The 25,060-nt window shown below is 43.9% G+C and overlaps 2 protein-coding genes across 2 annotated transcripts in view; both read left to right on the top strand.

Annotated features, from left to right (window-relative positions):
• UMODL1 (uromodulin like 1) overlaps positions 1 to 24,440 on the top strand; it is a 38,675-nt gene extending 14,235 nt beyond the window's left edge. Inside the window, exons 9-16 of the mRNA XM_059840328.1 lie at positions 8,423 to 8,519; positions 11,099 to 11,694; positions 12,487 to 12,629; positions 14,160 to 14,396; positions 15,234 to 15,393; positions 18,016 to 18,103; positions 20,560 to 20,767; positions 22,325 to 24,440. Of these exons, the coding sequence (XP_059696311.1) occupies positions 8,423 to 8,519; positions 11,099 to 11,694; positions 12,487 to 12,629; positions 14,160 to 14,396; positions 15,234 to 15,393; positions 18,016 to 18,103; positions 20,560 to 20,747 (1,509 nt within the window). The 3' untranslated portion in view covers positions 20,748 to 20,767; positions 22,325 to 24,440. The remainder of the gene's footprint in view (positions 1 to 8,422; positions 8,520 to 11,098; positions 11,695 to 12,486; positions 12,630 to 14,159; positions 14,397 to 15,233; positions 15,394 to 18,015; positions 18,104 to 20,559; positions 20,768 to 22,324) is intronic.
• LOC132324092 (TSC22 domain family protein 2-like) lies at positions 36 to 4,014 on the top strand. Its single transcript, XM_059840085.1, has 2 exons — positions 36 to 867; positions 3,821 to 4,014. Exons 1-2 carry the CDS (start codon positions 72 to 74, stop codon positions 4,006 to 4,008), a joined length of 984 nt encoding a protein of 327 aa, XP_059696068.1. The 5' UTR covers positions 36 to 71; the 3' UTR covers positions 4,009 to 4,014.
• Positions 24,441 to 25,060: the final 620 nt, after the last annotated feature.

Below are 25,060 nucleotides of genomic sequence, written 5' to 3'. Positions count from 1 at the left end.
GTGTTTTCTATGTTGCAGGTGAGATTGTGGATCCTCTCACTGAAACCGTGGTTCCTGAAATAAAAACCAGCATGAACTTGGTTTCTGAAGAAGGCAGAAGCCCTGCAGGCCCTGCTCCCACTGCCACCACGGGGACAGTGGCCGCTGCAGGCCCCGCGTCAGGCACCACCACACTCCTCCCTTCTGCTCTGGCCTTGGGTGACAAAAGAGCATCCCACAGTCCCACCAGTGCTCCTCCAACCCCTTGGCAAAAAGGTCTGCCCCCACAGATGGCTTTCAGCAGGGACAGCAGCACCATGGCCGTGGGGGTCACGCCCAGCAGGGCACTGGCCATGGGGACAGCAGCTGCTGCAGGCCTCGCGTCAGGCGCCGCCACACTACTCCCTGCTGCGCTGGCCTTGGGTGACAAAAGAGTGTCCCACAGTCCCACCAGTGCTCCTCCAACCCCTTGGCAAAAAGGTCTGCCCCCACAGATGGCTTTCAGCAGCCCCATGGCCGTGGGGGTCACCCCCGGCAGGGCACTAGCTGTGGGCACGGAGGCCAGGAGCCCAGCACAGCCAAGCTCCATGGCCAGGGCCGCTCTCCCAAACACAGCTGTGGGCACAGCCAGGCAGGAGCAGCTCGGCTCACTTTGGCTCTTCCCAACTCAAACAGCCTCAGCTGCCACCAGCACTCACACAGTGCCCCAAGGCAGCTCTCCAGGTGGCCCTGACACAGCTCTGCTGGTCACCGGGAACGCTGGCATTGCCACCCGCAGAGCAGATGGAGAGGTGGGAAGGGAGAACAGCTCTTGGTCTGAGGGACACTTTGGAGCCTTGGGGACACCAGCTTGGCCAGGCACCTCTCCAGCCCCCAGCCCAGCCCGCAGTGAGTACACATCCCATGGGGTCTGCACGTGGGAATTCACCTGGGGGAGAAGCAAGTCTCACTCAGAGTTCAGAAAAAGGCATCTAAAACTATTTTTTCAATGTCAAAGTTATTGTCTTGGTGCCTGCAATTTTTTCTGTATCAATAATATTTTCTGCAGGAATTGGCACTTTCTCTTTGCTAAATCAGCTTGTGAAAGCAATTCCTCTTCCTGGCAATTTAGCAGTTGCTTTTTTTGATGTTACATTTCTTCATTCCAAGAGGAGGAAGCACATAAAAGAGTGCACTGAAATGTGGCTCATGGCAACATTTGCTGCTTGCTCTTTTGCCACACATCCTGGTTTTTCCTGCAGCCTCTGGCACCAGGACACAGCAGCAGCAGCTGTCTGTGGAGTTAATTTAGGGAGCCAGGGAGGAAAAGGACCTGCCTTCCCATCGCTCTCAGCAGAGGATAATTAGTCAGAGTCCTCCACAAATCCCCTGGGAGGCAGGAGCTGCCTGAAAACCTGAGAGACACTGCTTCAAGAGATGCAATTGAGAGCAACAAGGCTGCTGAAGGTTTAATCTGTTTGGGTTTGGGCAGATGTGTTGCAGTTAATTAGGGGATTTTTTTGTTGATTGAAGCTGAATCATATTTCAGAGAGTCAGATTTGGTGTTAAAATTACAGTTCTGTTTGAGGTAGGAATGCTGCTGTCTCCGCCCATCACTAAATGTATATTTTTTCTGAAGTGTGTCACTATTCAGTTTGGCTATTTCAATTTTGCTTCTGCTCATCTTTATTCTGTCTCTCATGCCCTCCACATCTCCCTGATCCCCAGTCACACATTCCTCTGCTCTTTTATCTCCTCCTCCCCTGTGATATCATGTTCCTGGTGGTCTCCATTCATCCAGCCCCACTTCTGGTGCTCCCTCATTCCTTTCTCCCTGGAAAATCCCTTTTTCAGCCATGTAAAGCCAATTCTGCTGCTTCTCCAGCCTCTCTTGTCCCCCCATCCCTGCTCACCAGGTGTCCCCTCCTGCCATCCTGCCCTTCCTTGCGCAGCTGTGCCAATGCCCTGCTCAGCTGCTGTCTTCTGTCCTCCTAAAAAAGATGTTTAGGGTTTTCTAAATGAAAAAAAAAAAAAATTAAGCATAAAATTAGCAAATTTAAACTGACAAAAAGCAACATAAAGGCTGTTCCCAGCTGGAAAATACAAATGAAGAATTCTACACAAAAAGAGTTCAGTTTATAAAAACTTTGTTTATATTCCTGATTAATTAAATATTCAGCCAAGTGCTTTTGCTGGGAAAGAAGCTTGTGAAGGGATTATGCCTAAGGAATAAGAGCAAGAGCCACCAGAGTGGCATCTCACTATCCTTGAGCAGGAATTCCAAGGGGCAAAAGTCCATGTTTGGTGAAGCTTCATATGCAGCTCCTCCTTGTGGCATCATTTCTGACCTGGAGGCTCAACCTCAGCCAACTCTTCATAGTCTGGTCTTTTAAATTCTCAAATAAAATTATTTGAGAATTGTTCAGAACATTTTCCTCTCTCACCTGAGACAACTGAATGTGTTTTATCCCCTAAATACCTATGTTCACGTGACAGGACAAGCCGTGGCAAAGAGCAAACCCAAATCCTTTGATCTAGCTGTCAGTGGTGAGGATTCCTTTGGGATCAGAATTATGCTGGGATGAAAGAACCCTTCTCCAGTGGGCTTAGGAGGTTCAGGAAGGCATTTCTCCCCTCCCCTGTAAAGCTTTACCTGATTACTATTTCTTTTCCTCCAGTACCTGTCCTAGTTCAAGTGATTATTTTCCCAGTGTGAGTAGAACTTGGGTGTAACGTGGTCCACAGAATTTATGCAGAGCTTTATAATTCCTTCTGTTTCATAGAAAGCAGCTAAAATGGCAGATTAAAAGTGAATATAGGAGTCTGACAGTCTCAGAGCTGGAGCCTGGGGCCTGATACCCTGTGGAGGTGCAGTTGGGTGTGTGCAGGGAGGAAAGCAGGTTGCTACGCCAGAAAGTAAAGACTGGTAACTTGATTCAGAATTTTAAACTGAATCCTTAGCTAGATGATAAAGTTCTTGAGGTTTTTTGGTGAAGACAATCCTGTATTTATATAAACCATTGAAACATTAGGTTTTGCTGTGTCAGGAGTGATGATTTGTTAGAAGCTGGGGGCAGAGTGAAGGCAATTTGCTGGCAATGGTCACAGCATTAGATGACTGCAGTCATCACTAAATGCATGCCAGGGGCACAAACCATGCCTTGAGAAGCCCTTTCTCTGATCTCTGATCACTTCCGTGTCTGGAGTAACAATGCCAAGCCCAAAGACACTGGGAAACACAGAGAAATCAGGAAATAAACTCAAAATGTTTGAGTCTGCCTTGATGTCATTCAGCAGATGTGAATAGGAGGGAAGTGTACACTCTCTTGGGATTCATCTCATCCCACCACAGCTGTCCAAAGTGTAGATGTTTAAGCTCAGGCAGCAGCCCAGCCTTCCTCTGAGGCTGCAGGGAGGATTTGGTGCTGCAGTGGTTTCCCTCTGGAGGGACTGGTGGGACACCCAACTGAGCCTGGGAGAGCAATTCAGGTGCCTGAATAGAGCAACATCCCAGACATCCCCGAGGATCCAAGGCAGAGCTGGCAGATATGAGACCTACAGGAGGTCAGTGCCTTTCTTGAGAGCCATCTGGGGCTCAAGCAGGGCAGACTAAGATGCTGGATGATTTATTTTTAGACTTTTGGGGTTTGGGCTACATTTCAGAGGGCTGGCCTTCTGCTGCTATGAGTGGATGCATGTAGGCAGGAATGCTGGACACTGTGACACACCTGTCCATGGGCTGCAGCCCATAAAGCACATATTATATTTATATAATTTATTTATTTATACTTGATATAATTTATATAATTTATATACTTATATAATATATTAATATCTTTATTATATTTTTCTTACCTTGCAGCCTTCCAGAAACTTCGTGGCACAGTTCAGATAACAAACATGGAATACTCTCCAGGCTTTAGCAATAACAGCAGTGAGGAAAATCAAACCTTTGCACAGCTCTTTGTGGATGAAGTAAGTGGTGAAGAAGTATGTGACCTGTTACCTGTCTCAATAAAATATGGTCTGTTCTCCCCAAAGCCTGTATAAGTCATGTGTGTCCCTTGACACACCTCTAAGGTTTGGCTTCCCCTAACTGCCTGAGGCTGCAGGATAAGTGTGCAGCTGTGTTTTAGAGAACAATCAGGATTTTGGGTTCTCTGGTACCTCCATGTCCTCTCCTTGTCATACCTAGGTATACTGAATTATTGATCTCCTCCAGGGGTGTGGTAGAAAGGTAATGGAACCAGCAAAGTGCTCTGATACCCTTGCCCTGAACAGCACTATCCTAATTAGCTGTATAATTGTTATTATCCTTTGCAGCAGTACCTCAAGGCTGACAGTTCTTGAAATCATCCTGGATTTTGTAGCCTCATATCTGGAAAGGGAGTGGTTTCTTGAAAAGTCACCTCTGCCCTCACTTCTAGTTAGAATGCAGGATATCAAAGCACAACATGATATCTGCTGTGCCTTTAACCCTCTCAGCATTCTGGGGTGCTGCTTTTGGCAGTATCTAATATTGCAGTGAATTTGCCAGAAGTTTCTTCCTTCTGGTGCTCCCTCCAACACACCCATGCCTGGAAATCCACTGGTTATGCTGGGCTGCTTTATTGCCTCCTTTATCACTCCTTCAACTGTCTGTGTTTGCAGAGGCTTTGATAAGTGTGGTGATAAATCCATCGCTGGCAGTTTGATGGATTTTCAAATCCCGAAGAGGCCTCCCAAGACTCGCTGGGGACAGAGTCCCCACGTGCCACTGGAACACAGCTGGCAACGGGGCACAGGCCAGGCTGGGGTCACAGACAGCTGCAGGGAGGGAAGAGGGTGATCCTTTTATCCTTCTTGCACATCAAATCAGTTTCCCACTGGTTTGCACCTTTCTGGGTGTGTTAGCAGAGCACAGCTTTACTGGAGCTGTTTTGGCCCCAAGCTGTCACATCAGAAAAACTGTGACAAAACGAGAGTGATGTGATTAGCAAAGTGAAAAGGGAGCAATTCTCCACTGACCTCTCTCTCATTCAGCACCATGCTCTGCCCGAGGCTATTTCAGAACAGCACAGTATTGAAATGGACTGAAATTAATGTATTTCCTTCATTCAGTCAGATATCTTTGTCCAGAATATATTTAGGAAAAATTGTAAAATGGTTACATGTAAAGGAACAAAATGAAGTTTTGTGCCACTTTTACCTGAGTCTCAAATTTTCAGGCAGAAAATGATCATTTGGCATTATAAGGAACTCACTCCTTTTCCCAGCACTCTGGTTTTGTGGATCAGCTGGAGAGATGTGTTAGAGTTGATTCCTTCCACCTCTGAGCCACCGTAAATGGGCTATAATTGCATAGCTGCTGTAAATAATATTATAAATATTGTATTTCTAGATGCCAAGGAAAATTCAGGAGACCAGAAAGATCTGTATATTTTATTTTCAGGTTATAAGGACCAGAAATTGATCTTTTAAAATAAATGAGGAAAGTTTTATGAGCTTTAAAAGCACTCTCAGGTTCCAGGTAAATACAGTTTGCCAGACATTTTTTTAAACCTCTTTGGAGTCATAATCTACAATTCAGAAGATTTATAAATCCTAATGTGTATAATGTTCTTAAGCCCCAGCACTTAAGTGCCATGAGGTTAAATTGGCATCACAGCAAATGGAAATATCATCCTTTAAATGATGAGAAGGAGGTAAAAACTTGATATGACAATCTGCAGTGTCATTGTCCAGGCCAGTTCCACCACCTTTCTTGTAATGCAACTTAAAAACAACATAGCTAAAGGCAAAAAAGTATTTAAGTCCTGGGGTTTGTTCAGCTTGTGTTTTACAACACCCCAAAAAGGATATCATGGCTTGTCCTCCACAAAATGTTGGGAAAGCAAAAGGTTTGAGTGGAAAAAAAATTCACTGAGGTGCAATAAATTCACAAGTGGAAAGCTTGTTTTGAATTTGGATGTCTTAAACTTAGCTTAGTGACAAAAGGTGTGAAACCAATAAATGATAATGCCTTATATGTGACCCCCTCATTTGGAAGGCACACGCAGAGCCCGTGTTTGTGTAGCTGAATGCACCTAAAATGATTGTAGTTGAAGCTATATGAATGTGGAATGAGTGTAGGAACAGGGATTAAGGAATTTTCATTATTCCAGTGGAATTTCACCCTTTTGTTAATTTGAGTGTATCCACCTCCACATCCTGGAAGCTGCTGGTGATGGTGGCTGGGCAGATGTGTGCTCTGGTATCTTCTCCCTGAAGGTGCACCCAAACCACACACAGTGGGGAGGTGTTTTTTTTTCCTCTCTGAGTGAAAAAACCGTCTTCAAACAATATCCTGTTCAAATTACTGTACCTTTTACTTATTTATTCACAGTTTCCAGACTGTCAATGCATTCCCTGCTTAGATTTCCTTTGTGTGCTATAGAAATTGCAGATATAATGACAGACCTGAAGATAATTTCTCCTGTAAGAACTCCCCATACTCAAGGGTATTATATGTTGAGTATTTCATTCCAAAAAGTTCCCTTCCCACACCCCCATCCCGTTTCTTTTTTCCTAGCCCTGCTTCATCAAGCGTTGTTTTGATAACCCAGGGTGTGGCACCTGTTGGGAAATCCTGGAGTGTCTTGGATAAAGGGTTTTGTAGTGGCACCTAGTGGCTAAATACAAATACTGTGAATGTGCCCTGACACTGTTAGAGCTCTGGGTCGTGCTTTGGGAAGAAAAATAGGAATAAGGACAGAACAAACAAACAAACACCTGTAGCCAGATGGGGGTCAGGCTGTGGTCACAGGGAGCAAGTGACAGGACAAGGGGAAATGGCATCAATCTGCTCCAGGGGAGGTTCAGGTTGGATATCAGGAGGAATTCCTGCATGGAAAGGGTGCTCAGGCCTTGGCAGGGGCTGCTCAGGGAGGTTTGGAGTCCCCATCCCTGGAGGTGTCCAAGGAAGGTCTGGAGGTGACACTCAGTGCTCTGGGCTGAGGACAAGGTGGAGACTGGTCACAGGTTGGACTTGATGATCTTAGAGGTCTTTTCCAACCTCAATGATTCTGTGAAAAAAGAAGAACTGATAAAATTTTCAGAGAGGGAAAGAGGATGAAATCAGGGTGGGCTAAGAGGATGTCACAAGTGTCTGTGTTTAATGTTGAGAAGTTCAGACAAAAATTATAAAAGCTGAAAATTCAGGTCTGACCTCCAACTTTTCACTACCTGCTTGTGAACAGCAGAAAGAGAGAGCAGAAGGAGCCCAAGAGGCCCTGTCTTGGTGAAAAGGGAGATTTGGGGTCTGACAAGGACAGCTTATGTTCTGCCCAGGTGTTCAGAGGGGAGCCAGGTGTCTCCATCCTCCCAGCTCTGCCTGTGTGCTCCATGGGGCACTCCCAGGTTTGCTGTGTGGGACTTGCAGGCACATGGCAGCTGTTCCCAGGGGCACACAGGGGGTTTGCTCTGTGCCATGTGGCCTTGGCACCCAGCACGAGAAACACACCAGCTCTGGGGACTCAGGAAAGGGCTGCAGGACACCTGCAGATCCTGGGACCATCTGCAGGGCTGGGTAACAGACAGTGGGGAAGTCAGGGCTGGGGAATGCACAGCAGGCAGGGCACAAGGCTGTGCAAAAGCTGTGAAAATCCAGCACTAAAAGCACCATCTCTGAGCGTGGGTGCAAGGCAAACAAAGTGGTGGCTCCCAGCACTTGCCTCTTCCCTGGGCTCTTCCTGGTGGGAATCACTGCTGGCATCCCTGAGAATCACACACTGAAATAAACTGTGCCTTAAACTCATGGCTGAAATCCAGCCCTGCTGCTCCAGATATTCCCTGCAGAAATCAGGGAGAGGAAGAAGCAGTTGGAGGTGGCCACAGTGTAGTAGCTCCAACCTGGCCCCTTAATACCCTGGTGTGGGTATTTAGAAAGAGGTGGGTTTTGCTTGGCTCTGGTGAGAAATCAGCTGGAAAGCCAAGCTTGAAGGTCACCTGCTCCAAGTTGTAATGTTCCTGGGCTGAGAGAGCCCTCTGAGCAGTGTGGAGTGTCAGGAGCACCTTCACTTCCACCAGCAATTCCTTGGATTGGCTTGGAATTCCTTGGATTAGATTGGATTCCTTGGATTGCATTGGAATTCCTTGGATTGGACTGGAATTCCTTGGATTGCCTCTCTCCCCAGAGGTATTTTGAAAGGCAGAATGTGGGAGCTTCCCTGCACTCTCCTCCCTCCCTCTCTGTTACCAGAGGCAAGGGCTTGTGCCAAATGACAGATGAGATGTCTTAATTGCTTGGGTCGTTTAATATTCATGGTTAAATGTGCACCACATCCTTCAGCTGCTCTGGATTGAAAATGTTACAAAGCAAAAGGTCAATTTTCTGCTGCATCCCTCCAGAGCAGGAAGCACAACACTCATTTCTGAGCAGTGTACACAGCCTGGAATGTAATTGTTCCATCTGCCCATCCCCACATACATTTTGTTTTTATTCCAGGTGAAGAAATCTCTGCCCCTTGAGGTGCTCCAGCAGATGGATGCTGGCCTGATTAAAGTGCTGGTAGCTGGTGTTACTAATGCGAGGGAGCACAGTGGTAAGTTTCAGTTTGCTGCTTGCTGAAGGAGTGGATGTCCACCATGTCATCACCACTTTTTGTGAGGCCTTGGAACACAGCTCCTACTTCACCGTGGACAGGAGCAGCCTCTCCATACACGGTGAGGAGCAGCTTGTGCCTCAGTAATTCTTCAGAGCCAGATAAATGACAAAATCTATTATTAATCTGTGTCCTCTGAGGTGAAAACACCTGTAAAACACTTGGATGAAAAGTCCTTCTCTCTCCTTGTATTGCTCCTGCTTATCCATCCAGCAAGTTTTTCAGAGAACACCCAAAGATGACATAGGAAGTGAGGTACCACTGATCCAAAAGGACAAAACCATCTGGTCTTTGTGACAGTATCTAGAATCAGTTTTACAGAGAAAAAGGTGAGGAGATGTTAGAGGTCATGGATTGAGAGATTTATAAGCTAACAGTGGAAATAAATCCCTGAACACAGCCATAACTAGCACTGTTTAAAATAATTAAAATAATTACTCTCTGCTTTGCACTAATAATTTTTCCCTGAAATAGTAATCCCAAGAAATAAATGAATATGTGAGTCCTTCACTGGGAATAGTTGTTTTCCTCACACACCTAGGGGTCTGGAGCTCAGGTGAAAGCCCATACTTTGCCAAGCCCAGCATGATGGTTGATTGTACAACTTCTTTTCTTTTATATGTAATTGAAGTAAGTAACAAAAAACATTAATTTCCTGACTAAGAGCAGCTGAATTCTGTTTCACAAGTCACTTCTGGGAAAAAAACCCAAATACTGTATCCCTGACACAACCCATTTGTCCAAAGAACATTGTTGTAAGCTGTCAATTAGAATCTCATGTAAAAATACTTCAGAAACATATTTATGCTCTGCTCTATATTTTTTTTTGTTTTTGTTTTTTGCCTGTTACACTCACAGCTGTAAATCTGGAAAGTTACATATCTTGGTAATTAGTAGGATTTCTACTGTCTTGTGGTGGTGCTTTGTAGAGTGCCTGCCCTCCCTCACACCTGGGCTAAAACAAAGGGTTTGTTTAGGGACAGGTCCCCATAGAGCAGGTGGCTCCTGCTGCTTTCTGAGTCCCACCTATGGTCTGGTTTGCTCTGGTTTTTAGACCTTGGAAAGAGAAAGAGAAGTAAAAGCATGCTTTTTCTCTCAAAAATGAAAATTTTGGCCAGGTAAAAATTAAGACAGCAAGTAGATTACAACCTGGATCAGTGACACAAACCTTCTGCTTCACTCAAGCTGTGCATTTACTCAGCATCTCCTCAGAATTGTGAAATGGGGGGAAAACTGAGGAGGCCCCTGGGGTTAGAAGCATCTCCTTGGCTGTAGTAATAAACTATATTAATATTTAATGCTGTGAGGTTCTTTTAAGAGTTCTGATTCTCATATTTGCCACAAAAAATAGACAGGATTGTCAAGATTCTTAGTGATTTTCATTAGCGGTGGCAGAGGGGACAGAAGAGGTAATAGAAGAAGTAACAGAAAATACTTGATAGGTGGCTTGACCTTTGTATGGCATCAGGGAGGAAATGCTGATGTTATAAACTACATTTTTCTATGAGCTGATTCATCTGGCTTCTCTTTCCTCAGGTCATTTGTTAGCTGATGTATGATGGATCTTTAATTTCCTAAATTCTCTTATGCTTCTTCAGTAATTTATATATGGTTTTGTAACCACAATGATAAGGAAGTCATGATGATTTGTCAATTGATACCAACCTTTGTTCAGTTTTAACTAAAATATTAATGTGATGATAAGCTTTTGGGAAATCCAGCTCTGGAAGAGCTCCAACTTTTATTTTCCTTCCTTTATTGTGCAAATCAGTCACTTTTTCATTTGGGGCATTTCTGGAAGCTGGGCAGTTTCATAAGGATTTATATATGTGTACAGATTTTATATATTGCTTGGGAAATAGGTGGTATTTTTATGTTTTAGCCACTAAAATTATTTAAGAGAAGTTTTGTGCAATGAGACACCTTTTTTGTGCTTCCCTGCAAATGGAGTTTATTATCTTGATTCTCTCTCAGTCAGTGGTGGGTGACTACTCAGGGTGTAACCCCAGACCTGTGCTGGATGTTGGTGTTTGACACATACATTGATCTGAACCTGTGCTTCCTTTTTCCCCCACTTTTTTTCTTCCTGGAACCTTTACAGATTGCCACTGACACATTTATTCCTCTCTCTCAGGACACACCTGCAATATGGGGCTGCCACATGAGGTTTGTCCCATGCATCCCCCAAAATGAGCTTTCCAAAGCACTCAAGATCCCATCTTTTGGGTGGTAACTGGTCGCAAATGAGGTCTGTTTTTTATTAAAATCAAACTCCTGGTGATGCCCCCAGCCAGAACTGGGCAGTCTCCTACAGCTCCAGGCAAAAACACACAAGCACTTGCTGAGCAACCTCCAGTGGGGAATATTGTGCAAGCACTGATCTTCCAAAAGCTGTATGTACATGTGTTTCACACTAATTATTGCAGCTGCCAGGAAATAAAGCACTTCAGCTTTACTGATGGGCACTTTATGTGTCTCATGGGCTCCTTTCTAAAAAAAGCCCCAGCTTTGGCAGTAAGTAGAGCAGGTTAAAAGAACAAAAGGAACTGGTTTCCTGCCAGTAACTGTGAGTTTCCTCCTAAGAGTTTGCTTTTGCCTAATGAGACCAATCTCAACATGCAAATTACAACAGTACCTTTATTTTTGGCACTCTTCAGCACTTCCCTTCAGCCAGAAGGCAACAGTGACAGATGAGAAACCTGTGAACAGCATAGTTTTACCTGTGACATCTCTGCAAACTTCAGCTCATGTTTCCTCCCCTGCTTCACTGGACTTCTCTCCTGCTGAGCACAAAGCTCAGGAGGATGCCATGTCCTCCAGCACAGTGCTGAGTCCTCTCACCATGGATCCTGTGGCAACTCCTGATGTTTCTCCTCGACCATCTCCAGCCCCCCTGGTCAAACCCACCCAAGAGGTTTCCATTAAAGACACTATGAGTGTGTTTTGTGAGATTGAGAGGATTGTCCTTGCCATCCAGAAGAGGTTCTTGCTGCAGGAGTCTATCCCAGAGAGTTCCCTGTTCCTGGGGGAGCCTGGCTGCAATGTGAGCACCAGCAATGGCACCCACGTTGTGCTGCAGGCGGGCTGGAGTGACTGTGGCACCCAGGTTGATACCGTAAGTCCTCTGATCAAGGGAATGCCAGCAAGCCCTGGAGCACTTTATTTCTCTTTCAGGAGGGGAGAGGCAGTGGCAGATCCTTAGCTAGGTGTGCAGTCTCTTAGTTGCTGAACTTCTGTTGGAGAAAGGAATCCCCTTCCTGTGATGGAAAGTTAACTCTCTCACCAAAGAGAAGAGGAATCTTTGAGGTCAGGCAGCAAAATTCAAGGGCCTGTCCAAACTGAGAGTCACTTCCCATGCCTCTTCTGGGTTCATTTTGCATCTCTCTTTTCTTAAAAGTAATTTCGTCATCTCATGCTGACAAATACTTTAATAGCTACCAGTAGTGGGGACAAAGAGTGACAGCTCTCTTTGCATCCCAAACCAATGGCTGTGTTCAGACCATGCCAAAGTACAGAAACTCCCTCCTGGAGCAATGACCATTGCTAAGGAATGATCATTGTTCCATCCCTGGAAGTGGTCAAGACCAGGTTAGATGAGGTTCTGGGCAACCTGGTCTAGTGGAAGGTGTCCTGGCCCATGGCAGTGGGTTTGGAACTTAATGATTTTTAAGATCCCTTCCAACCCAAGCCGTTGGTGGAGCTCTGTGACTCTGTGATGTGACAAAAAGGAAAAGGAGGAAGACTGGTGTATTTTCTTTGCCACTCTGTACAGCAACAAAGATACTGGAGGCTTAATCTGTTTGATTTTTTGCTGTCAGGAGAATGAGGAACACCTAAGCACCTGAAACTGGAAAGCTCTGGTACAACTCTGAAAATACTGATGTGTATTCTCCTTTCTGTGCTGCAGAACATGACTACTACAGTGGTGAGAACCACCCTTCGGAATGACGTTTCTACTCAGGGAATAATCCACCACTTGAACATTACCAGTCCCATCCACTGCGTGTTTCAAAATGATGTCTTGACTTCCTCTGGGTACACTGCAGAAGGGTGAGGAGCATCTCTCTCTGCTTTGAAATTCTGCTCTGTGGCTGAGTGCTGATGCATTGGGAAAACGCACAGGGGTTGCAGCTGTGGCAGCACTGGGAGCAGTCTGCCATCCTGGGAATCCTGTGCTCAGAATGATGCCTTAAGTTTTAGCTGTTATATTTTTCAGATCCTATACTGCAGTACTGTATAACTCTGAACTCCATATAGGATGTTTGTAAGCTTTCTTCACAGTGTGGCCAGACAAAACAATCCTTCCAGGCCTGAGAACCAAAGTTATCATCACAGCCTCAGGCCTGAAAAGTATAAACAAAATTAAATTGGGGGCAAGCAAACTGAGGGAATGTGACTTAATTACTTGGACAATTAACCTCTGATATGCAAATAGACCAAACTTGTATCTGCCTTAAAAACTCATGACCCTCATCCATCTTGGCTGTAGCCTCTGCCAGGCTCCTGCATGGCCCAAGGTGTATCTGTTAAAGGCTTTTAATAAATATCCACTTTATTCTCTAACTCTGTCTAGACTGTGCTCTAGGTAGCCAGTCCAAGGCATCAAGGAGATCCCTGCTGTGTGCTTCTCTCCTACTCCAACTACTGTGCCAGTAGATCCAACAAGTTGGCCTTTACCTGGCTAAACCACAGGTAGAAATAAACCTTTGGGAACTGCTGATTCAGGAGTCAGAATGTCTCCTCATTGTCTTCCTGGGCAATCCCTTGTAGCAATAACAGCATTTTCCTGCTTTTGGAACACATCAATTGTGTGTCTTTCCACCTGATGTGGGCCTGTAGATTGCTATGTGGTTTCTGAGAATGGCAGTTTTTAACCCCCCACAAATCCTTATTTGGTCAACTTGAAAAACCAGAAGATACATCATGCAAATACTTTTTTTGTTGTGGAAGGCCCCACCTTCAAGTAAGATGGAATCAGAGCCACACTGCACAGAAAATCAAGGCTGTGCTGACAGAAAATATGACAGCCCAAGCCTTTCTGTCATGGGGAGTGTCCTCCCTTCATACAAGTGCACCCCCTCTCCTGCCTATCATCCTGCTTAAACTATTGGCACCAAATCCAGTTCCTGTTTCCTAGTCCTGTCCAGAGATTGTATTTTCCTTCCTATTCCCCAGCAAAATCTTTGTCAGGCCACTTTTCTTTGAGCTCTATAATTTTCTCATGCCTTTCACTTTCTGTTCAGATTTTCCCTGTCTCGTTTTTTTGGCTCTTCTCTTCTGCACTAAGGTTTTACTGTCCTTATTTTGAGCTTTCAGAGAGCTCATGGCCTTGTTCCCCTTTTGCTCCACTCTGGTATTTCTCTCTGCCTTGTTTGAATTGCTGAGACCACCCTTTGGATTTTTCCACTTGTGTTTTCATTCTCTCTACCTTCCCATGCTTTTACATCCTTCCTATTGAGCAGCATCCTGCCATCCTGGACTGCAGATTTTAAATATGTGGGGAAACAAGCACTGATTTAAGACTTGCAGAAACTCACTGTCAAATTTGTGGTCTTTAAAAAAGGATAATTGATTTTTCAGACTTTACACCATCTTTGAGGATTTGCATGGATCTGGATACTTCAGAACAGAAATGCAGTTGTTTATTGGAAACTCCCCAGTCCTCAGAAATTTCAGCATCTCTGCCAGCGAGGATGTGCTGATCGAGGTGGGGATGCAGAGGGCAGACAGCCAGCTCAAGGTGGTTCTCACTGACTGCTGGGCCACTCCAACCAATAATTCAATGGATCCCCTGTCATTTGTTTTTATCAGCAACAGGTACAGCAATGCCATTTGCAAATACCATGAGCCATGCCTTAGCTCTTACTGACTAATTATGTGTTGTATTTTAAATGGCTTTACATCTGTTCTCATCATTCACATGCACCATCCCTTTCTATCTGGCCTGGCTACACCTTCTTTGAACAAGAAAAGTAGATATGAAAAGGGATTTCAAAGGGCTATGTGAAAGATTTTTGGGTTTGGTTGTCTTTCCTCCAGTTTTGTGAGGGAATTGTGCTTTTAACCTGAAGGAGATTTTGGCAGTCAGTAGTGAAAGAGCATTTGAGAAGTAGGTGCTTTATCTCCTGCTCTATGGTTCAGAGGTGTTTCTGTGGTTTCAGCTTTATTAAGAGCTTATGTGTCTCTAGTCAACAAAGAAATAGGTTTTTAAATTCCTCACAGATGATATTAGAGCAGCCTCTGGTGAAAGAGGAGGTTTGTTCCTGACTGGATCCCTGATCTCACCCCAATGTCATATTTCTTAGGCCCACCTTAAAATACAGGGTAATCATTTTGCTCAGTAACACAATCTAGTCCTTTAAGTTTGAGGTTTTTTTCAATTTGTGTTTGGTGAAGCCAAGTTTAAATCCTTCTTTCTCTTACTCTTTCCCTCCTCCTCCAGTTCTCCAACCACAGCTCCTGTTCCACTTGGTTACTATAAATAAAGCAGCAAACAGCCCCTTATCACCACTGCACTGCCAGAGCTGCTTCATGAAGGGTCTGGCTGTGACATCCTAAAGGAAGGAAAACCATAAAACCCAAGTTCTGTGCTATAACCAAAACCTGCCTTCTCTTGCCTTAGCTGCTCTACATGGTTTTTGTCTCCCTTTTCAGCTGTCCCATCCCAAATACTTACACCATGCTGCTGGAAAATGGGAATTCAAGCAAAGCTCAGTTTAAGATGAAAATTTTTTCCTTTGTCAACAACTCTGTGGTTTACTTACACTGCAGAATTCGTATTTGTATGGAGTCACCAGGAAGCACCTGCAGGACTGTAAGTGTTTTGCTCTGATATGCTATTCCCCCCCCCCACAAAAATGTATTTTTCTCCAGTGCTACATGGAGTCCTGCAATGGGATGGAAGGAGTAATGTTTCCAAACAAGGTTTAAAATAACTCTAGAGTTTTCCTTTGTCCTCTGCTGAGAGCAGAATGGAGTGGGGAAACACTACAACCATGTGGAAGTTTCAGCTTTTCCTCCTGTGGCTCATCCTGCTAGAAAAAAGCATGGAGCTTGCACAGAGCTGGGGAACCTGAGAACTGGACCTTTCACTCATTTTAAGGATGAATAAAAAGCAATGAAATCAGGCTGGGTAGAAAAGTATCAGCTCAGATGGAGGTGTCACAAAATAGGAACTCCCAGAGTAGCAGCATGAGAAGAATGTCTGAGTAAATTTATATTTTGTTCTGTCCTTTTTTTCTTATCCCCTACAGATTTGCTTCTTCAACTGAGAGTTTAGGTGCCAGGAAAGGAAGCTCAGTGTCATTAAGTTTTTAGGGCTGTGACTTTTAATAGAGATTATTATGACTTTTTAAAGCCTGATTGCTTTTTAAAGCAATTATCCAAGCCAAGTTCTGATAAGAACTGCAGTTTTTAATGTCTGTGCTACAAAGCATTGCATTGTTTCTTTTTACTTGCAAGTAAGTGATACACAGCTTTATCTGAAAATGTGTTGCTACCATTGAAAGAAGGAAAAATATGTTTAACTGATGGCTTTTTTTTTATTACTAACTGTCACTTGGGAATTCTCCTCTTCCTCTGCCAACCTTCCTGGTTCTTTTTCTATCAAGGATGTTTTCATTAGCAGTTTGGTGTTCCCCCATTGTTTAACCTCTTTGGTGTTCCCCCATTGTGTTTCCTCTAGCTCTAAATAAAACAGTTTAAACTCATTATAAAGCAAATGATCTCTTCCTAAAGGATTTTATAGGCTATCAGAAGATGCTTGTTTCCTTTCTCAAAGTATAAGGCTTCCTCCAGATTAAAAAAAAAATAAAACAAAAAAAAATGTAGGGACAGGAAACATGACAATGGTAAGATGGCTCCAGTTTTTGCAGCTGAGTATGAATATAAATATATATAGGATGCATTGTTCTTTCTCCTGTGCAAAATTTACCTCTACGAGAAGTCAGTGAATTCAGTACATTCAATTGAGGCTAAATTGTGATGTGGAGAAGACAAGCACCAGGCACATCTACACAGGGTGAGCAATGGCTTTTAGAAAGAAGGGAAGAGGAGCTGCAGAAGATGCAATGATCAAGGAAGATGAGCAAGACCAGAGGATGTTTGTAAATAATGTAAGATGGCTGAAAAAGTGCCCTGGGTCTGGGGTCTGACCCTCTGATCTGTTATTCTGGGGAGCAGTGACTTGCTGCAGGGCAGGTTTAGCTCAGCTCCTCACTCACACACTCAATAGTTACATCTTGGATTATTTCTTCTAACTCAGTCTATTTATTCCTTGTTTTCTCTGTGGAAGAGAGTAAGGTGCTCTGAAGTTTAGAGCTGAAAAAAAATGGACTGGCTGAGGAGAAAAGCTGTAAGAAATGAGTAAGAAAAATTACTTTGTATGGCAAGAGGAGTGATGTGCCACCACCATGCAGATGTTTGGTGGAATGTGGCTGCTCCATGGCCATGTGGAACAAAAAAATTCATTTCCACCAGGGAGCAACTACTTAAATGTGTTCTCTAATGGATCCACCTACCTGGGAAAGCTACTTGAGAGCAGACCAAAGTCTTAAATAACCATATGGGTATTTTTCTGGGGGCTGACCCAGCTGAAGACACTGTTGCTGGCAGTGAATTGTAGAGGTTTTCCATTGCAGCCAAACTGGTAACTCTGATGGGACATTCTGGTGTAAGCTGAATTCAAGCTGGTAAGACACCCTGCTGATTTTGCTGGTCATGGTATGATGCTGCCCTTTCTCTGGGATTTTTTGTGCCCTTCCAGGAGAGCCACAGTACCCTTTAAATAATGCCAGGAGGTTTTGGTTCCCATCAGGGACCTTTGGGCTGTGACTTAAAATGAAAAGGCAGCAAACAAAAAAAAAAGGAAGTACACAGAAAATGTCTCTGCAAGGGCTGCTCATACAGAGCTAAAGCAGCTGAGCCCCAGCATCCCACAGGTCAGGGATTTCAGCCTTGTAGTTCCCAGATTAGTGGTTCATTTGTCACTGAAGCCGTGGGTAGCTTCAGAATACACATGGCTCAGCAGGGTCTGAAAGCTGCTGCTGCTTTTGCTGGTGCTGGCTGCAGGATCTGCTGTGTCTGCCATGGGCAGCACAAACATCCAAACAAAAGTGCTTGCAAAACCCTGACATTAGGGATAAATTTATTCTGCCATAAGGTTTCTCTAAAACAAACAGCAAGTTAATGAAAAGGTTGTCTGTGTGAAGTGTCTGTTCACAGCAGTGTGTTCCAGTGAGACTAATTACAGATTTTATACTGATTTTTCCCTGATGCCATTTCTTTTGGTGCTAATTTCAGTTTAACAGAGCATTACATTAAGAAACAAAAGCTGGATGGTGAGAGTAGCACTGGGCTTTCACAAGCTCATCAGAAGGTTTTGTACTTTGAATTAGTAAGCCGAATGACTTGCTGGAGTTTGAATTGATCATTGCAGAGGTGCCATGCGAGGGCTCGGCTCCTGAAGGCTGGAGAAACCATCGCCCTGCAGAGAGCATCCTGGGGACCCCTGTGTAAATCAGCTGGTGAGTTGAGAACAGACTGTCATGCCGGGATTATTTTGTGCTGGCAAAGGAACCTGAAGACACACAGGGTTTTTGTGCACCTCTGTATTCCTTGGGAGCAGGCATTCCTGCTGGAGCCACGTGGCTGCGTGGACAAGCACGTGCCCTGCTGGGAGCAGGGACTGTCAGGTTGTCAAGGGAATGTAGAAAGGAAGATAAAGTGCTTTTGTGTGGATGTTTGCACAGGGTAGCAAGTGCAACAACCACAAAATCAAACAACTATTTCAATTGTAAGGTGTGAAAGCAGAGTTGATATTTCAGATTGCAATCGGTTCTCCAAGTGTTTACACTGCTGTTAGTCTGCAATTATTTTGGGCTCTGAAGTCCCAAATCAGAGGATGTAAGAGATTTTACTGTTGTGTTTCCTTTGGCTCCCTGCTACTGACTTCATTGCCACGGTGAGGGGAAGTGGCAGAGCACAGCTGATGCACAGCACCCTTGGTTAATTTGGTGGAATGAAGGTTAATTGAGGGCAACACCAGCACTAGGGAAAAGCAAAGTCTAATTTTTTATGCACCTGCTTTTTCTGCATTTAACCTGACTGATGCTTTCAAGGGCATCTGTGGTCTCTCATGGTTTCAGTCATTTTGGCCCCTTCCAGCTTTACCTTTATAACTTAACATAAAACACTCATTGAGAGTGGTTGGGCTCACCAATATCAGTCTTAACTAGTGGCTGCCATAAACAGACAGTTCATAATGTTCTTTTGGACCAAGGAACTGACTCTGACTTAGAAGAATGTATTTTTCTTCTATTACATTGTCTGTTCAAACAGGCCCTCAGTGCTCATTTCTAATTAGTTATTTTTTAAAACATAAATCAAGCAAATAATGCAGTTTTCTTTGTTTAGCTCTTACAACAAGTAGCTCTTACTCCCAGTTTTGCTGGAGATCCTGATTAATTTCTAATTTTGAAATGGTCATTTCCCTAAAGGGCCTCTGGTGAGGAGAGCTTCCTCTGGGTTGTGCTAAATTGATTTGTAGGCAAAGGTGGCACTTTTGGATGCTGCCTCTTATTTCTAGTTTGGATAACCACCCCACATTTTAAGCGATCTACATCTCTGTGTGGAAGGGGATAACATGAAACATGATGTCAGGTAATAACAGGTGTAAATGCTGCAGTGAAACATGAAAAACTTTACCTGCTCTGCCCACACTTGGTCACATGCTATGGCAAAGGACACTGTTCCATGTCCCCAGGAGGGCCTGCTCTGTGTCTGGCCACAGGCTGTCATTTTCACTGTGCCTGTTCTACTTTATTCCTTTGTTTCATGCTGAAATTCAAAAATGAGACTGAATATATTACACAGCTCTGCTTTGGCCTGTCTTGGAATGATGCCCTGGGTGTCTGTAGCTTGAACTGCTCTTACTGACCTCTGTGGCTGCCAGCAGTGCCCTTTGGCCAAAAATCTTGTCTCTACTTGCAGTGATATTTATCTTCTGTGTACCTCAGGTACCACACAAGTGCCTGGGTACAAAACAAGTGCTGTCCTGAAAATGTAAGCAAACAAATGCATGTTTTTGTAGGTGCATGGAGCCTTGCAGGAAGGGATTATAAGAACTTGTACAAACAGGAAGAGAGGCATAATAATAAAGGGAGAGGGGTTTCTGCTTGCAGATTTGGACAAATACATGGAAGTGGTTCAAAGGGAACCAGGAGAACACTTTCTGTCTGTGATCTATGGTGCCTTGGGAGGCACTTGGCAATGTGAGACCTGGCTCTTGCCCACACTGGGTCATTTGGGTTGTTTTTTGCTTCCCCTCTGAGTGTGGGTGCTCTTCTAGGAGAGCACAGGTGTCCTGCAGGTCCTGTGCCCTGTCTGCCAGATTTGTGCAGACATTGCAGACAGCCTCAGGCTGCTCAGCTGGCTCTCAATGACTGCTCAGGTGCAGCATTGAGCCGGTGGTGACCAAGGCAGTGTCACTCCACTGAGCCACATCTCTGCTGGCTCAGCTGGCAGCTTAGAGACCCAGCAGACACAGAGAATCCTCCCCCAAATACTCTGTGTTTGAAGAGCAGTTACATACATGATAAAAGCAAATCAAGTCATTTTTATAATCATAGATGAGTGGAGGAAGGATTGAGATAGGGAATACTCCATCTCTAAAGTACTTCTGAAAGTAAGGCAGCATTTAAAAAGTCACCAGTACTAGTTCTTTAATTCTTACATTAGCTGAAAATCACACTCACGTCTGCAGGGACTCTACACTGGTATGTAAAAAGAGAACATGGCCTGTCCTCACACCCTTTCCATGAGAATCACCCTCCCCAGAAGGCTGATACACTTCTGTAGCACAGATCTGTACTGGCACATTGGCTAATTAACATGCAGGGCTTGTTTCTCTCCCCAGTAAAAGATGTAGGAATGTCAAGATTTTTTCTTTCACCTCTTGATTTTTTATTGTTTATTTTTTTAGCATCTGATTCCAAGAGAGAGAAGGAGGCTGGAATGGGAATTGGATACATCATCCTCATAGCCCTTGCTGTGTTTGGTTTTGTGCTGGGAGTTGTGACCCTTCTCATTTTCCAGTACCAGCGAAAGACAGGGAGATACAACCTCAGGATCAAGTCTGACAACTTCAGCTACCAAGTGTTCTATGATTAGTGGTTCACAGGTTACCACATGTAAGTACTCAATTATGATCAGTTGCATTTTTTAGCTGTTTATCTCTTCCTGAAATGGTGAAATACTTGTATATGACCACCTTTTATATGAGAATATTTGAAGCTGCTGTCCTTTTTGCTGTGGGTAAAGGCCATATAAGTAACAAAGAAATTCCTAATGTTCTTCAGTTTGTTTTCAAATGATGCAAACTACAAGAGGAGGAAGGCAGCATTTTGTCCTTCATCTTCCTTCATGGCTTTGATCTCAGTCAGAGTAAATGACACATCATCTTAGAAAACACCAATAAGCATTTCCACAAAAAAGCCATGTAATTTTTGAGTTTAAACCAGGGACTAGTGTAATGAAGGAGAGAAACTTTACCACTCTCTTTATAATTTTTTCTCAGAAGTTCAAGAAGGGTTCTCAGGACCCTTTCTGCAAAAGCTTGGGTTTAATTATTATTTTTTTGAGAAAGTAGTGGGATGTTAAGCATAAAGAACTTGAAATATTGAGATGCATAAGCAGTGCTTACATGTGCCTGCAGAGAGCTTGAAAACACAGCTCTGAGGAGACTTAACCACTGCCACATGGTCTGCCTCTGAAACTTGGGAATTTAACACTTTTTCAGGATACCACAGGATTCATCACTTTTTCTGTAAAATCAGTCTGTTCTAGCAGCTCAGCATCATTTGCATGCTTGTCTCTTTAAGGGGAGGAGAGAGAAGTGAAACAGCTGACAGGCTGAGGAGCAACACCTAACAGCACTTCACAGCCCAAGGATGTTTGCTGTGGATGGAATTGTTCCTGGAAAAGGGTTTATTTGCCATTATTGCCAGAGTTAGTCAGTGACCCTTCCCTGGTGCAGACCTCCCACAGGACAATGCCATGGCCTCAGTAAATGCACTGGACACATCCCTGTGGCATTTGCAGATAATTTATTTCAATTCACTGAGCGCAGAATTACATAATTTAATATACACCCCAGGCAAAGGGCAGGGAGCACTATCCCAGCTTCCTGCTTGTAAGGCCTGAGTGGTCACATTTTGTTGTATTTCCATCTCTTTCATCCCTCTTACCCATCTCTGGGCAGCTCCTGGGAGATGGCTGCAGGTGAGGGTGATGCTCTGGTGGCTTCCCAAGGGCTGGATGTGCCAGGAGCCCCAAGGGAAGGTACCCAGGACTCCTTGGTACAACTCCAGCAGCTGCAGTTCCATCATAAATCCCACCATGGAACCATAACCCAGCAGAAAGGGCATATTGAGGTTCATTGAATTCAAACCTACACATGAAATCTGTGAGTCTCTCCACAGAGCAAGAGTGGCTTCTCTTGCATTCATTGTTCTGCTCTCCTGAGTAATACCTCAGTAAGGGGAATCCTGGGGTTGTGCAAAGATGCTGTAGCATAAAGGATATTGTCAGGCTGATAACACTTCTATATCATGATGGAGACTCAGTTGATGGCTCCATTTTGGAGCTGGCACTACTCAGCTCTTCTTTCCTATGTATTTACTGTCTTTGGAAGAAAGTTGATTACCTGTCTCACTCCTGATTAATTTGGTTTATATTTTGTTTTTTAGTGGAATCATATCTCATCACATGGAGAACTGAAGTTTGTCTTCACTCAACATTTGGCTTTCCTTGCTCTACACATCACTGACTCTTTCAAATTATTGTAATATAAAAAAGCTTCTATACCCCCTTTTTCCCCAGTATCTCTTTTTTTCTTAGCAATCTTGTTCTTCCCTGGTATCCTAAGAACTCTCTGTGACAACAGCTCCAGGTTGAAGTGAATTTTGGCAGTTTTTCCACTGATAAAATAGAAGGGAAGAAAACAAAGACATCTGGATCTCTCTTCAAGTTTCAAGATCTGGTTTTCTCACTGTGACATATCACTATGTGCTCATCTTAGCATCACTTGTGCCAGTCATATTGACAAGCTGCATGTTTCCATTGATATTCAAGGAAGTAAATCAGCAAACCCTCAGAGAGATCTCTTTTTCATTTTGTAATTTGCTGTTTACTCAGGGTGAGGTTGAAACTTTGAGCTGCAACAGCGATGAAGAGCTAATTGTGCAACGCCTTAAGCATACAGAAGCTGGGGAACCAGCATTGGATTTGCCACCAAGTAAGGAAAAGCCACTGTGGATCTGGGGCTCAACCTACTCAGGGTTTTCTTCAGCATGAGTTTTTGAATTTGATTCCTTCTGTAATTGACAAGGTTTCAGTGGAAAAGAAAGAAAAAACAAAAAAAGAAATTATTTTTGTTGCTGGCAGCCCATGTTTTTCCAGATAAATCAATTGGTCCCTGTGTGTTCAGCTCAATTAGACCCTAATGATTGTGCAGTCAAGCCACACACTGCTGCCCACCTAAGTGAGAGCTCTCCAATTGCAGATGAAGAGTTCTAAATTTGACCTGAATTTTGTCTGGCTGCACAATCATCAGTGCAGCAGCACAGGCTCAATTTACACAGTCCATTGGGTACAACAACAGTCTGGTCAGCTGGATAAACTGGAGCAAAAATCTCTTTATGCAGTCAGCATCCCCTGCAGGGCTCTTTCCTGGGCTGCTCTTCTGTCCTGCCCCAAATCTCCTCCTCAGTGAGTGTTGGAAGATGGGAGGTGAAGAGGTGTCAGTAACTTGTCCCACCAGCCCTGGGTTCTGTTTGCTGCAGTCACTCCTACACAGTGATAATCTGCTGTGCCTGGGTCACATCCAACTTAGTAACTTATAAATAAATTCCTCCTTAAGCTCAATGGACACCATTATAAATAACTCTTAGTGGAAAATGGTCCTTAGCTTGAAGTCATGAATGTTTCTAAGTAGTCATAGCACTGTGGTGCTGATTTTTGGGTACAGAAAAGCATAGGAAAGTGGCTTTTCAATCCTCCTAGTCCAATTTCCACTAGGTAGTAAGATTACTGGATAAAAGGCTTCCACATTTTGCAAGAGGTTGAACTGATTGATTTTAGAAATCATTTATATCAATAAATATCAGATTAATCATTGAATTCTGCTTTAGATTCAAGTAACTCTGTAAAGGACTAAGACACTTTGACTTGTCTTTTCCTTATGGAAGTAAGAGTTACCAGATCCTGATCTAAAAAAACCCAAAATAATTACAACCATTTAGTTGTAAGTGGTGAAACTATAAATTATCTTTGCAGTCTTAATCTGATGAACATGGAATCATAGAATGGTTTGGGTTGGAAGGGACCTTAAAGACCACCTAGCTCCAAGTCCCTGCCATGGGCAGGACCACCTTCCACTGTCCCAGGGTGCTCAGCCTGCCCTTGGACACTTCCAGGGATGGGGAGTCCACAACTTCTTTGGACAACAACATAACCAGTAGCTCTTCTTGTGTAGGAGTCTCTTAACTTTTGCTCAGTTGGCTGACAAATGTGAAATGTGTTTGCCTTCTGCACTCAGTGACAGGATCAGCTATTTTACTATAAATATTTTTCTAGATTTTAGTACTTACAATCCTGAACTTCTCAGAGGTGACAGGATTAGAGATCTGCCTGTTGATTTTGGTGGAGCTATGCCATTTTCAAAAGCTGAGCACTACTCCTCAGGATGAAATGTCAAGCAGTAGCTTGTATTTGATACCTTGCATGCTCAGCAGAAACTGTTATTTGTGACTGAGTCTGTTTATAGGAATTTTGGTATCTTAATAAAAGCAGCCTTGTAACTTATTGTTGACTTCTGTACTGTTATGTTTTCCTGTGTGATTTGGTCACAGGTATTAATGATGTGCACTTGGTGGATGTGGCAGCTTCTGAACTGTTCCAGTACCAGTATAATGTTCAGAAATCACTGAAAGCATGACACAGGACCTCATCCAAACCCCAGTGGACTGCAGTTTCCACCAACTGCAAGAGAAAAGGCCTCCCAAGGGTTTCTTTCTTCATCTTTACAAAGGGTAAATACACTTGAGTTTCATCCTTTCCAGCAAAGACAACCAAAAGAGCATTCAACGTTCCCAGTCCAATTTCTTGCAGCAATGTGGTGATTCAATCTGAAACTACTGTCACACCAGCCTCCCCAGGTGTTTAATTTGCCCAGTTCTGGCACCTGCTCCAAAAGAAGAATTGAGTGCTCTTTGCTTGAATAAATAGGCTCCTAAAGAGTAGCCAGCTCTGCACAGCTCCTTTATCCCTGAAGGAAGTTGTCCAGGGGGTTGTATCCACTGATTCCTTAAACAACTGAAAGTTTAGTCTTCTAAAATTCAGTGTTCTGACTCTTTGCCTGGCCTATGTACCTCAGGCTTGTGAAAACCACCAGAGCATGGTCACTGCAGCCCAGGCTGCTGCCA

Source organism: Haemorhous mexicanus, chromosome 2 (assembly GCF_027477595.1).
Source record: "Haemorhous mexicanus isolate bHaeMex1 chromosome 2, bHaeMex1.pri, whole genome shotgun sequence".
Lineage (NCBI taxonomy): Eukaryota > Metazoa > Chordata > Aves > Passeriformes > Fringillidae > Haemorhous > Haemorhous mexicanus.
The sequence above is the reverse complement of the archived record's forward strand: the minus strand, read 5'-3'. Positions and strand labels throughout refer to the sequence as shown.